Genomic DNA, 14881 nt, shown 5'->3' with positions numbered 1-14881 from the left:
GATTCATATGGTTATCAAAACTTCACGCCAATATAAGCCTACATGAAACACAACTCTTATTTGAAGTGTTTCCAAAATCCACGATGGATCAAATGAATGGTGGAAAAACAATTGGAACCATTTCTGTTTGACCGCTAGGTTTATTGGGTATTATGACTCTGTGGTAGACTACATATAGCAAGTATTATATTTAGTGTAGCATGTATGAATAAGGAGGATGGATTATAGTTCAGAGAGAATGAAGAAACCTATGGTCTTCCATCATCACCTCAAGGTGAGATTGTTAGAGCATGGGATACTCAACATCAAAGACTCCAGCTGTCAAACTGTCGAAAGAGCGTTGGACATTATCCAACAGCTCACGTGGATCCTAAAACGTGTCAACATGACCCCATTCTCTTCATATAAACAAAGACTGTCATAGAGTGTCTGCTGAACACACCAGGTGTCAGCTTGTATTACTGTAACAAATGAGACATGGTCTCTGTGCACCTATGTTTACAGTTCTCTTGTCAGCCAGAAGATAGCCGTGTGACTCAATCTACAAGAACACAAAGAACTTACCTTTGTCATTGAAGAAAGAATGAATGAACCCTATAAATCACCATGAAGATACCACACCATGATGACAACATTGACACAGTATTAGAATAACCATACCCCTAGCCCCACCTTGCCAGCTGTCGTTGCAGACACAGCTTTTCTCCCCAGTGAGGTCACAGTAGCCATGGTCGGGGCTGCCACAGTTGTTCCTGCAGTAGGGGATGTCACAGGCCTCGCCCTTCCAGTACTTATCACACTCACAGTACACCCGGCTGGCGATGGAGTTCCCTGTGCTGCATTTCCCATGGCCTGAGCAGTTATTGGGGCACGAGTTGACCCTGCAAGACACAGAAAAGAGAGAGGGGGGGAATGGGGATGTACATTTGGAAAGGTCATCATTGTAATAATTGACGAAAGACAAATAGCTGACAGAATGATTGATTAACAGAGGTGATTGACATCCATTGAAGCATTGTTTTTCTGGGAGCAGAACAGATAGAGTGAGATACAGAGGAATCCAGAGAGAATTAGAGAGAAGCGCGAAAGAGATACAGACAAAATAATTGAGAAAAGGGGAAGGTACAGTAGACAGAGAGACAGAAGTCAAGGATTCAGGATAATGCATGGGCTTTTCAGCAACAGGGGGACGATAATGTTTAGGGCTGTGACAGCAGTGTTGCTATGGCAACACCTTTATGGCCACATGGTGTATGTCTGTGCTGGAGGCCTTGAGGCTGAGCTAGACTCTAGTCTGCTGCTTTGTGAGGCAACCCAATAAATACTTTTTCAGAATCTCACACACACACACACACGTCTCTCATATGTCAATGGGTCTTATCTCCTTAGCTGTAATGGTGTTCCCCAGCGACTCCTGTGACAGACATTTTAGACCCTAGAGAGGATGGGATGTGGTCTGAGGTTGTATGTGTGCAGGAACACATAGAGAGGAAAGACAATTTAAAGGGGATATGGCTCTTAATTATCCCACTGTCTGCTACTGAGTCAGAGACTTCCCCAATGGTGATGTACTGTAGAGGTGAGGACTTTGTAAATGTAAAGTGTGTGTATTGGCTGGGGCCACTCACGAGTAGGAGATGTGGAATCCAGTCAGGTTGTAGGCAGCGTCACTGAAAAAGTGCAACAGTGCATATCCAGAGGTGGCTACCACTTCCGGAACAGTCTCGTTCCCTCTCGTTTCCGGGACAACGAGACCGCTGTGGGAGAAGAAGAAAAGTACATTAATGATGGAGTATTCACACACACACAAAACACAAATGCATACTAAGCTCCAAAAGCATACTGGGTAAATGATCACCCAGTCACCCTTGACTGCTGAGCTGGGATTGCTGTCACCATGACAACCCCCCCTTCCCTCGCTACATCATTGGGAGAAAGTGATTCCTTTCTCTCCTTGGGATCGATCCCTCTATCGCATGGAGGATCAGGATCAGGCTCAGGCCTGAACAGCACAGCACACACAGTACACACAGCAAAGCCACATCAAGGTTATCGGAGAGGGTGGAGAAATCCACTCTAATCTCTTTACCAGCAGTCAGACAGAGTCCCCACTGGGAGGACCACACCCAGGCTCCTAGGCGCAACACAATGACCACACAGCTAATACTGATGGACCAGGGGAGAGTCAATGGTGAAGGACCCCCAGTGGATAAAATTACATTGTGGACCTATTGTTCAAAGGGAAGGGGAGTGAGGGTGGCTAGGTGGGTGGAGAACATTGCTTCTCAAAACTGGAGAGGAGGAACACCTACAAGCTAAATGTAGAATATTAATCAATTGATTCATGGATAACACCCACTTGTTACCTACAGTATATTGCAGAAAGAGAACAATTCCTCTTCAGCTAGCCAGTATGCTGAATCCCTTCTGTGGGTGTTACAGTATGTGTAGATTCTACAATCCTCTGTATGATTTAGCTGCATGTGTTCTGCACAAATTAGGCTTCGGAGGTATACAGTATTTGGTGTTTGTGCATACACAGTGACGCGCATACGAGAGAGTAAAGGTGTATCTCCATAGAGTATGATGACAGACCTGAATACTGCGACCAGAGGTGCATAGATGGAGTCTCCGTCATAGACGTACGTGTGGTCCCAGCTACATTCCGTGGCAAAATGGTTGAAGCGCAACCTGAGCACAGCGTTTGGGCTGGAGGACAGAACATAGAACATGGTTGGTGTAAAGGGTAACTAGAACTTCACAACTGCCCACATCTGACCAGGATTCTTTACATTAGACAAAGAATGTAACACTAAGACCATTGAACAATGACGTTAATCAGTCTAAGAATGAATTCGTACGGCACGGAATGTAGAGAAAAGGGGGTATGAATAGCGATAGGTGGGAGGAGGAAAGAGAGAAAGAGCTACTTACTAGCCCTCGATCAGCCAGGTGCACTTGGTCTTGTACTTGTAGTTGATTGGTCCATCGGTGAGGGAACCCGATGGCTCTGTTAACCTAGCAAAGAGTGAAAAGCAGCAATTACTACGTGGAGAGAGGGATGGATAGATAGGTCACAGTTGGGTCACTTTTTAAAAAGAAGATGGAGAATAAGCTATAGGATGAAAAATGCCAGAGGTACAGCCGACTAGCGATAGCTAACACTAACTATCCCTTATTCCCTCAGTCACTAGAGGGTATAAGCTTAATTCAAACTCCAAATAGGTGAGAATGAAGAAATGTTGTCCCATTTGCAACATGGACTGTCCCAATTAGGCCTACTAATAAAACACTCTGTTATTATACTCCTTTCCCTCTGCACAACAATCATACACTATACCTTATACATCATGAATAAGAAAACTGGCCAATATATCAAATCTATTATATGAGGCCAATAAACATCACCAGGAAAACACCTGCATCTCTTGGCTGAGTAGGAACACATAATAGAATGGCACTCAGCATGGTGAGAGACGGGGAGGGAAACAAATTTGTCAGCCGTGGTTTTGCCTGCTGCATTTTATGTGCATATAAATGAAAAACTACTCCAACCTGTCTATCATATGAGTCCATCAATGTGGTGCAGCTACAGTACATTTCCTGTGAGTAAGTCTAAGGTGTGTGTTTGAGTGTCTGTGCGTTGGTGTTCTCTACATGTGATCACATTGAGGGCCTTCCTCATTTCAAATGGGGACTTTAGGGACAGATATGGGTCTGCTTTAAGGAGTCCTTAACTGAACAACAATCCCAACAACCATCTCAACCAATTACACTGAAACCAGGGCCATAATTTTCTGTAAACAAATCTGTGCGCAAGATGCAATTTGAAGCATGGTAAATTTACTATTGAAGAAAAAGCCCCCTTATACTAAAGCCATAATAACATACAGTGGGGCAAAAAAATATTTAGTCAGCCACCAATTGTGCAAGTTCTCCCACTTAAAAAGATGAGAGGCCTGTAATTTTCATCATGGGTACACTTCAACTATGACAGACAAAATGAGAAAATATTTATTTTCCACCATAATTTTCAAATTAAATTCATAAAAAATCCTACAATGTGATTTTCTGGATTTTTTTTTCTCATTTTGTCTGTCATAGTTGAAGTGTACCTATGATGAAAATTACAGGCCTCTCTCATCTTTTTAAGTGGGAGAACTTGCACAATTGGTGGCTGACTAAATACTTTTTTGCCCCACTGTACATGTATTTTAAATCTCTTGGGCCCCCCACTGGCCTGGGCCCCCCACGGGCCTGGGCCCAGGGGCTCCAGCCCTGCTAAGCCCCTGCATTAAACAATCCCTGACTGAAACCACAAGAGAAAATACAAGAGTGTAAAAGAAAATCTTTAGCTTTCACATTCAGAAAGCATCTGCCCTGTTTAACGGACATTACCTCCATCTTCAGCCACACATCCCTATAGAGATTATTAGACAATGCTATTTTCAGTTCACCCTGATGTAATGGGACAAAACAGAAGACTATTGAAGGAGAGCCAGGAGCTGATGTCTTCAGGACATTGACATGTCCCCAGTATTTGACATAGCATTCTCACTGCTGGGAACCTGGGACACTGTGGTCAACTGGCACCTAGCCACATCACTCCCTGGCATCAGCCTAGAACACAAACCCTCCAACTACACGGTGTGTGTGTGTGTGTGTGTGTGTGTGTGTGTGTGTGTGTGTGTGTGTGTGTGTGTGTGTGTGTGTGTGTGTGTGTATGCACGTGCGTGTGTGTGTGTGTGTGTGTGTCTAGGGGCTGAGTCGTAGGGGATCTAAGGCTGAGCAGTGACTCTCTCATATTCGCATATCAGCAGAGCCGAGACCTTATCACAATGACCTTATGTCACAACATATCATGTAGAAGACACAACAATGACTTCTCAACAACCTTGATGCACAGCAGAATATGCATTAATGGAACCGCTCTGCAAACTGACAGAAATCACACACGTCTGGAATCATGCAGAGAGTACATTCAGCATGGAGTGAATTTAGCGAACCCCCTACTGAGTGGCATGACGGAGACAGAACGACAACTGCACTTTACACAGTTACATTTTCAAAGGCATCTCCAGGGAATTCTACAGAGAGAAAGTTAAAGAGAGTTAGAGAGAGAGATAGAAAGAGATGCCGAGAGCCAGCAGAGCGACTAGACTAGCAAAAACCCAAACTAAGCTGCATTGCGTTGCGTGTCTGAGCTAGGACCTAGTACTGACAGTACAACCCATCTGGCAGAGGTCATCCAGGACAACCAGTTCAGGGCCTGTGGCAGGGGTAGGATGAGGAACAAACGGACGGACGGACGGACAGACAGACTATAAACAGGCGCTGTCTGAGCCGAGATAGGCCAAACAACGCTACATTATACCACTCATGACAGGAGTTGGATCAAGGCCCTTGAGGGGCAAATGTGATGTCTCCCTGTAAAACAGACAGATTGCAGCGCAGCCTGACTCCACGGCAGCATACTTACAAATACCGCCAAGTGAGTGAGCTTCCACCTGGTTATGTTTGGGTCTCTCTCACTCTAGCTCTCTTTCACTCTCATTACCGCTCATTCACACTCACTCTCTATCTATTTCTCTCTCACACTCTATCTCACTTTAATCCCAGGGATTGGAATAGAACTATTCATCTATCTCGAAGGCAGAGCTCAGATTGTCGTACTATACAGTTCTTATCCAATCCAAACAGACTACAACCAACAAGCTCAAATATTCAGATGAAACTCTTATGTTATTGGTGTAATGTCAGTTTGCGAGAGAGAGATATTGTGTAGGTGAGTGTTTTCTACTCTGAGCCTGGGAGGAATATATTACTGACCGCCTGCAGTCATGATGGAGACATCAAAGGCACAATTCCTACTGTATTCCATGCAGGTAACAGACGTTGTGGAGAGTATAATGATACAGATAGCAGTACATTAACAGGCCTATGCTCTTTCCTTTAGTGTTAAACCCTTAACCTGGACAAGCACATTGATCGTTTTTCTAAAGAGCATTTGAAGGACATTAGGATAAACGGTCAGTCTTTTTAGACTTTAATCATGCGCCAATCTGACCACATTCAGGCCTATCGTCAAGAGGGGTCTGAGGCTGAGCCTTATAAGCATGAAATGCTACTAGGATTTAATGAGTGCATCTCAAATTGGGGTGAAGTGTGGAGGCCCATACATCTTTAATGTGGACCTGGAATGTCTTTGAAAACTGTTTGAGAACCTGAGCCACTCAAAATGCACACGCAAAATTCCACAACACCCAACACCGAGTTTTCACAGCGAGGTAGCTTTAGAAGATTAGACCAGCAGCAGACTCTCCCACAGAACGCAGGAAGACGAGGAGCCTTTAACCAAAGTGCTTCTCCTCCTCCTTTTAGAATTCCACAAGAACAGAGACACATAAAAAGGCAGAGGAGTGGAGGTATGGGAGGCGAGTCAACCGTTATGAAATATTAATCTTCTCTGAGTGAATAATTGATTGTGTGTAGCAGATAGATGCACAGCGGCCGGTGTGAAGCCCTTGACACTTCAGACTAGAAATGCAAGTTCCTCAGGTGGTGTAGGTAAAGTAACTAACTATCTCTTTTCATCATCCCCCCTGCTATGCGCTCTTCCTCTCTCACTGTCACTCTCTTCCTTCCTCTATCTCTCTCTCACACACACTTGCTTTCTGGGAAACAGATCCTATTACACACATTCTGACCTGGAAAAGAAGTGGAAAATCCCTATTGGTTTCACACACCGATAGACTGGGAGGGGGAGCAGAAGAGACTGTGACAAATATCTATTGCAGAGGAGAACAGGGAAGGATATACTGTAACATACAGTAGCCTATCAAAGCCCGCTAACCTAGTGACACCACAGGAAGCACGTGCTGATCTATATGACCTCTGACCTCTAGCCCACACGTGTCTAATTTAAAAGGTTCTGGGTCCTTGGAGAGAAGACATCATCCTGTGACCTCACCATTAGTTTACTCCCAACTCTCTGCTCTCTCTGAGTCACTCTCTTCACAGCTGCATTCTCCCCTACCACTTCTCCTCCTTCAACTTTCCTCACTGCACAATTATAGCAAATTGTTCATGATGCACAGATTTTCAGTCAGCTACAGTACTTTCTGCTTGTTACTTGGTAGCAACACTCCATGTTTCTTCTCTCCTGGGCTGTGTTCAGTGTTCTGAGCATACCTGTCCCACTCAGGGAGCTCTGACTGACCTGTCTCTCTGCCAGAAGCAGATCAAAGACTTGCTCCCACACTGCACAAGGGCTCTTGTACTAATTCATGAGTCCAGAGAGACTACATGGCAGAAGCGGAGAGAAGTGGTGAACAGGACCAGTTAGATAACCTCATTAATACAGCCTGGCACTAGAGGGAAATGGTATTAAGAGAGGCCTCATGCATACTGACACTATCTAGACCTAGTCTGATAACATGGAGGAAGAGCATGCCCATAGTTCAGGTTCACGTGAGGAAGATAGACTCATTTCACACTCTGTATATGTGGGAAGTTTTTGTTCTTTTGATATCTGTAAGCAGTAGCTGGAGAGGTGTACAGTATGGATAAACAGGAGTAAAATCAACCATTACTTAGATTTATCAAATTCCTCAAATGTCTCTGAAACAATGCATAATACAGAAGACTGATATGCAAATCCCTATAGTTAAATATCTGGTCATTCTGTCATTATCATGAGTGTCAATAAAGCACAGTCATGCTTCCCTCTCTCTAATTTTCAACCAATAATAACACTCCAAACTCAGGAAAACAGAAATGCATTATATTGTTCAACATATAGAGAGTTCAAGTTTGTGAAAACTTTCACACAAGGGTAAGTATACATACATGCATACACACACAAACAGACACACAAAGACAGATCTAGCTTGTGGACAAAGAGCTGAGTGAGTGTCCAGTCAGCTGATAGTGACCTCATCTCAAATGTTATACAACGTCGTCCCCTGTTAAAAAAACAAATAAAAAATACTCCCCTGTTCAAGACAACTGCTTTCTCTGGGGACAGAGCAGGACCACTCCCTTACTGTCACATAGCCTCTATAGAGATTAGAGAATGACCGAGCTGATATATTGGGAGGATATTGACCTTTTCAAGTCTAACGGCCATCAGCCCTTCTCTATCGGCATTGCCGATAGTCCCTCTACATTGCAAAACTGCTGCTATGCCAGCCGCCACTCACTGCCTGGGCCACGAGCACTGCACAATGCAGAAGAACTGGGGAAATTTGCAGCAGCAGCAAGCTAGCTCATTCTCCAACTGAAAGGTGCAGTATTGAGAAACGGATGAATTGACACAGTGTCCAAAATACAACTCCTGTCGCAAATATTAGTTTAGTTTAATTCACTAATAGTAAGGCTTATGTCAACATGCCGTGACATGCATGCAATGAGCAAGCTGACTTGCTAAGCAGATAGCTGTGTTACCCGTTAGCAAAGATTGCGATAACCCTTTTATCTGTGGTGTTAACTAGCTAGCTATATTAGCTACTATGCTAGATAGCTGGCGAGATAAACATGGTGCAAAGATATCAGATAAGATCTAATAGCCAGCATACAGTGCTTTCGGAAAATATCCAGACCCCTTGACTTTTTCTAAATGTTGTTATGTTACAGCCTTGTACTATAAGTGATTACATCGCCCCCCCCCTCATTCGTCTACACACAATACCCCATAATGACAAAGCAAAAACAGGATTTATTTGACTGAAATATCACATTTACATAAGTATTCAAACCCTTTACTCAGTGTTGTAATCACCTTTGGCAGTGATTGGCAGTGATTACAGCCTTGAGTCGTCTTAGGTATGTCGCTACAAGCTTGGCACACCTTTATTTGGGGAATTTCTCCCATTCTTCTCTGCAGATCCTCTCAAGCTTTGTCAGGTTGGATGGGGAGCATCGCTGCACAGCTATTTTCAGATTTCCCCAGAGATGCTCGATCAGGATCTCTCCGTACTTTGTTGCATTCATCTTTGCCTCGATTCTGACTGGTCTTCCAGTCGCTGAAAAATCCCCACAGCATGATGCTGCCACCACCATGCTTCACTGTAGGGATGGTGACATGTTTCCTCTAGAAGTGATGCTTGGCATATCAGGCCAAAGAGTTCAATCTTGGTTTCATCCGACCAGAGAATCTTGTTTCTCATGGTCTGTGAGTCTTCAGGTACATTTTGGCAGACTCCAATGTGTCTTTTAATGAAGAATGGCTTCTGTCTGGCCACTCTGCTTTGTCAGACTGACCATCAGGTTCTTGGTCACCTCCCTGCCCAAGGCCCTTCTCCCCCGATTGCTCAGTTTTGCCGGGCGGCCAGCACTAGGAAGAGTCTTGGTGGTTCCAAACCTCTTTCATTTAAGAATGGAGGCCACTGTGTTCTTGGGGACCTACAATGCTGCAGAAATGTTTTGGTACCCTTCCTCAGATTTGTGCCTCGACACAATCCTGTCTCAGAGCTCTACGGACAATTTAATCGATCTCATGGCTTGGTTTTTGCTCTGACATGCACTGTTTACTGTGGGACCTTATATAGACAGGTGTGTGCCTTTCCAAATCATGCCCAATCAATTGAATTTACCACAGATGGACTCCAATCAAGTTGTAGAAACATCTCAAGGATGATCAACGGAAACAGGATGCACCTGAGCTCAATTTCAAGTCTCATAGCATAGGGTCTGAATACTTATGTAAATAAGGTATTTTACTCCCAAAAGGTAACAGGGAAGGAAAAGGCTAATAACGTAGTCCAGGAGATCAGGCAAGAGGTTGATGACAGGAAACCTGATCGGCCAAAGTACAGGCAGGGAATAGGCAAAAAAGTGTTGTTAGTGAAGACTAATACGAAAATAAACAAAGCTCCAAATAGAATGTGTATCAAAACAAACAATACCTCACAATGATAGGGTGCAAAGAACTTAACTAAATAGTGTGTGTAAATGACATACAGGTGTGTGAACAGGTGATCAGAATTCAGGTGATTGGGATCTGGAGTGTGAGCTGCATTCAGGGGATCTATGTGTTTGAGAGTGGGAGCTGGAAAGTGGGCTGGAAAGTGAGCTGCGTTCAGGGGATTGAGAGTGTGAGTTGGAAGCAGACGTTACATTATGGGGTATTGTGTGTAGACTGAGTATGTTTTATTTAATTTAATCCATTTTAGAATAAGGCTGTAACGTAATAAAATGTAGAGAAATATCAAGGGGTCTGAATACTTTCCGAACTAATGTTAGTTGGTTATCATTTTGAACATGCACCAACGAGCCATATGATTTGCAGTGTAATGTTAGCATCTTAATGATGTGCTGATCTGACCAGCCACAATCGTATCTGTAAATTGACGGTGGATAGTTGGATTAGATTATTGTCATAATAAGAAAAAAAGGTGTTTTAAAATTCCAAAAGAAAGGTTGTCAATAGGTTCAGCTACCTAGGAATCTTCTTGCATTTTTATGGACCAAGTCAGCTGTAGATCAGCGTGTGTATGTGCGTTCTCACTTCTCAAACTATGGGCAGATTTGAGGAATTCAGACAGAACGTGCATCGTCGTTTCAGATTTATTCCTACCGTCGCTCTCCTTACTAGATATCTTGCATGTTATTGCTTGGTAACAAATATCTTCACCGTTGAGCTAGTATCATAGTAGCAGTAAACAGCAGCAAGTGATATGAGCGATGGAGAGAGATGTGAGGAGATGTGAAGGGGAGAGGAGTTACAGCCTCGATCTATCCAATTGTAGCAGTAGAATCAAATTACAACCCGCCCCTTTCTTGACAGATAGCTGAAATCGAGTTCCGTCCTGGCAGCTGACTTGTTTAGAGATGCGCCCTGACAAAAATATATTTTTGTCATCTGTACCACAATAGACTCCACTGATTAGCCAAAACAAACTTTATAACGCAACCCATGCACACACTCCTATTGAATATGCATTCAGCTGTGTTGTGAGTATGCCTATACCATCTTCATTTATCATGTTTCTCAAGAGATGTACCATTCAAATACAATTATTACCATTATGTTGTTAAGATTGTTTTTTACCAAAGTCACATTTATTTCATACATGCATACATGGCTGTCTCTTGGAAATTTTGTCATCAACATTTTCAAATTGAATGACATTTTAATATCGACATAAAATAGCAGCCAACGGCCTCCTTGACCCCCAATAATCGGTATCAGCATCGGCCATAAAAACTCCATAACGGTTGTTATCTAATAGAGATATGGTACTGTACTTGCATACATTGCACACAAACACCCATCTCCTCCAGGCTATTGCAGTCCTGTGAATAGACAATGATAAATGAATCATGGGTGACTGCTACATTGTTCACTTAATACACACATGTACAGTAGCAGGGTCCCATAGCTGTGTCTGCTAGTGAAGATGGAGAGATATGTTATCGCGCTCCCGCTGAGAGTGTGTATGCGTGTGTGTACGTGTGTGTATTGTATGATACATCAGATGATCGGACGATGGCAGCCTCAGGCAAGTCCAAAGGGGGAGGGGTGTGCATCTTCATAATCAACAACTGTTGCCCTGCTTCCAGTGTGAAGAAAATCTAGAGCTTTTGCACACCTGATATAGAATACCTCTTGATAACCTTTTTATCTGTCAAGAGAGTTCTCGTCCATAATTATCACTGCTGTCTACATCCCTCAGCAAGCCAACCCCACTCATCGAACTGTATGGGCCCATAAACAAACACCCAGAACCACACCCAGAAGCAGCAGTTCTGATGGGTGGAGACTTTAACATGGGGAGACTTAAAATCATTCTACCTCACTTCTACCAATACGACTCCTGTGCCACTAGGGGCACAACAATTCTAGACCACACATACAAGGCCCCTTTCTCGAGGCTACAAGACTGTTTTGCTAGTAGACCGGTTTATATTCCGGGATTCATCCGATAGCATTTATAAGTTTACCACATCAGTTACGGGCTTCATTAATAAGTGCACAGACGAGGTTGTGTCCACAGTGACTATACGAATGTACCCAAACCAAAAACCATTATCTATGCTGGGCTAAAGGCTAGAGCTACCGCTTATAAGCGCAAGAAAGCCCGCCAAGACCTCAGACGAGACATGAAACATGCAAAAGGACAATATAAAAGGAAGGTGGAAAACTATTACACCGGCTCTGACGCTCGTCGGATGTGGCAGGGCTTGCAGATGATAACGGACTACAAAGGGAAACCCAGCCGTGAGATGCCCAGTAAAGCAATCGAGAAAAATGCCTTTTATGCTCGCTTCGAGGAAAACACTGAGTCCTGCATGAAAGCCAAACGGAATAACATGGCGCATTCTCAGAGCATGCGCAGATCAGCTGTCAAGTGTCTTCACTGACATTTTCAATCTCTCCTGGTTCTAGTTGGTAATCCCAACATGTTTCAAGTTGTTCACCAATGTCCCTGTTCCCAAAAACACCAAGATAACTTGCCTAAATGACTTGAAGGAGTTCCCACAACAGTCTTGAAGGAGTTCCCACATATGCCGAGCACTTGTTGGCTGCTTTTCCTTCACTCTGCGGTCCAACTCATCCCAAACCATCTCAATTGGGTTGAGGCCAGATCATCTGATGCAGCACTCCATCATTCTCCTTTGTCAAAATAGCCCTTACAAAGCCTGGAGGTGTGTTTTGAGTCATTGTCCTGCTGAAAAACAAATGATAGTCCTACTAAGTGCAAACCAGATGGGATGGCGTATCGCTGCAAAATGCTGTGGTAGGCATGCTGGTTAAGTGTGCCTTGAATTCTAAATAAATCACTGACAGTGTCACCAGCAAAGCACCCCCACAACATCACACCACCTCCTCCATGCTTCACGGTTAGAATTACACATGCTGAGATCATCCGTTCACCTACTCTGCGTCTCACAAAGACATGGGTGTTGGAACCAGAAATCTCAAATTTGGACTCATCAGACTAAAGGACAGATTTCCACCAGTCTAATGTCCATTGCTTGTGTTTCTTGGCCCAAGCAAGTCTCTTATTCTCAATGGTGTCCTTTAGTAGTGGTTTCTTTGCAGCAATTCGACCATGAAGGCCTGATTCACTCAGTCTCCTCTGAACAGTTGATGTTGAGATGTGTCTGTTACTTGAACTCTGTGAAACATTTATTTGGGCTGCAAATTCTGAGGCTGGTAACTAACAAACTTATCCTCTGCAGCAGAGGTAACTCTGGGTCTTCCTTTCCTGTGGCGGTCCTTATGAGAGCCAGTTTCATCATAGCGCTTGATGGTTTTTGCGACTGCACTTGAAGAAACTTTCAAAGTTCTTGAAATGTTCTGTTTTCGCTGACCTTCATGTCTTAAAGTAATGCTGGACTGTAATTTCTCTTTGCTTATTTGAGCTGTTCTTGCAATAATATGGACTTGGTCTTTCACCAAATAGGGCTATCTTCTGTATACCACTCCTACCTTGTCACAACACAACTGATTCGCTCAAATGCATTAAGAAGGAAAGAAATTCCACAAAGGAATTTTTGACAAGGCACACCTGTTAATTGAAATGCATTCCAGGTGACTACCTCATGAAGCTGGTTGAGAGAATGCCAAGAGTGTGCAAAGCTGTCATCAAGGCAAAGGGTGGCTACTTTGAAGAATCTCATATAAAATATATTTAGATTTGTTTAACACTTTTTTGGTTACTACATGATTCCATTTGTGTTATTTCATAGTATTGATGTCTTCACTATTCTATTGTCTATGTAGAAAATAATAAAAAAATATAGAAAAACCCTTGAATGAGTAGGTGTGTCCAAACTTTTGACTGGTACTGTACATATCTCCCTCAAATACCTCGTACCCATGCACATTGATCTGGTACAGATACTCCCTGTATATACAGTAGCTTCATTCTTGTTAATTTTATTCCTCTGTGTTACAATTTTTTTATTCTGCATCATTGGGAGGGGCTCGTAAGCATACATGTGTATTCGGCGCATGTGTCAAATACAGATGTATTTTATTTGATCAGCAGTGTAAGAGGGTGACAATTGAGTGAAGGTATTATCATAATCACTGCATGATTTTGAGTGTGCAAGCAAGTGTGTGAGTGTACATGCATGTGAGTACATGTAGTTGAGAGACAGACAAAGGGATGATGGATGACCAGTTGTGTAAATAACCTTAACCATCCGTCCAGGCATCCCTTATTAAAATCATGAAAAATAGTGTAATTGGGGCAGTAAGAGGATAGATTGATGTTTGTAGGTCTCAAACATCTTGTCATGGTCCAGCAGCATTACAGCAGCAATTCATTCATCTGCAGACCCCAGGAAGAGAAATGGCATAGCTTTGACATTCTTTTCAAAAATAAGGTCAGGCTTAAGTTAATAGAATCGAATCTGACCAGCCCCTCCATTCACCCTCAACCAATACAGTGGGGCAAAAAAGTATTTAGTCAGCCACCAATAGTGCAAGTTCTCCCACTTAAAAAGGAGAGAGAGGCCTGTAATTTTCATCATAGGTACACTTAAACTATGACAGACAAAATGAGAAAAAAAATCCAAAAAATCACATTGTAGGATTTTTAATGAATTTATTTGCAAATTATGGTGGAATATAAGTATTTTCCCTAGGGCTAGGCAGGATAGCATATTTTACTATACAGTATACCGGTATTGATGCAGGGACCTGTTTGGGTTTTTATTTTACCTTGTATAAAAGTATTTAAATTTTGTTTGTTATATGTTTTGTTTTGTTTGTTATATGTGTTACACCACTAGTCATGTGCAGTTCGTGAACGAGTTGTTCTTTTTGAACAACTCTTTTTACTGACTCGAGAGTCATGATGATTTTTTTTCTGTGTGACTAGTTCATTTTGTTGATCCTTTGACCTACTGGCCGGTTTTCATGAATTAC

The 14881-nt window shown here is 43.0% G+C and overlaps 1 protein-coding gene across 1 annotated transcript in view; it reads right to left on the bottom strand.

Annotated features, from left to right (window-relative positions):
- LOC135512267 (attractin-like protein 1) overlaps positions 1 to 14881 on the bottom strand; it is a 334131-nt gene that overhangs the window by 269090 nt on the left and 50160 nt on the right. The window contains exons 2-5 of the mRNA XM_064934112.1: positions 2935 to 3018; positions 2596 to 2709; positions 1629 to 1757; positions 673 to 881 (exon numbers count right to left, since the gene is read on the bottom strand). Coding sequence (XP_064790184.1) covers positions 673 to 881; positions 1629 to 1757; positions 2596 to 2709; positions 2935 to 3018 — 536 coding nt within the window. The remainder of the gene's footprint in view (positions 1 to 672; positions 882 to 1628; positions 1758 to 2595; positions 2710 to 2934; positions 3019 to 14881) is intronic.

The sequence above is a fragment of the Oncorhynchus masou genome, chromosome 24 (assembly GCF_036934945.1).
Source record: "Oncorhynchus masou masou isolate Uvic2021 chromosome 24, UVic_Omas_1.1, whole genome shotgun sequence".
In the NCBI taxonomy this organism is placed as follows: Eukaryota; Metazoa; Chordata; class Actinopteri; order Salmoniformes; family Salmonidae; genus Oncorhynchus; species Oncorhynchus masou.
Note: the sequence above shows the minus strand (reverse complement) of the source record. Positions and strands in the feature narration are given on the sequence as shown.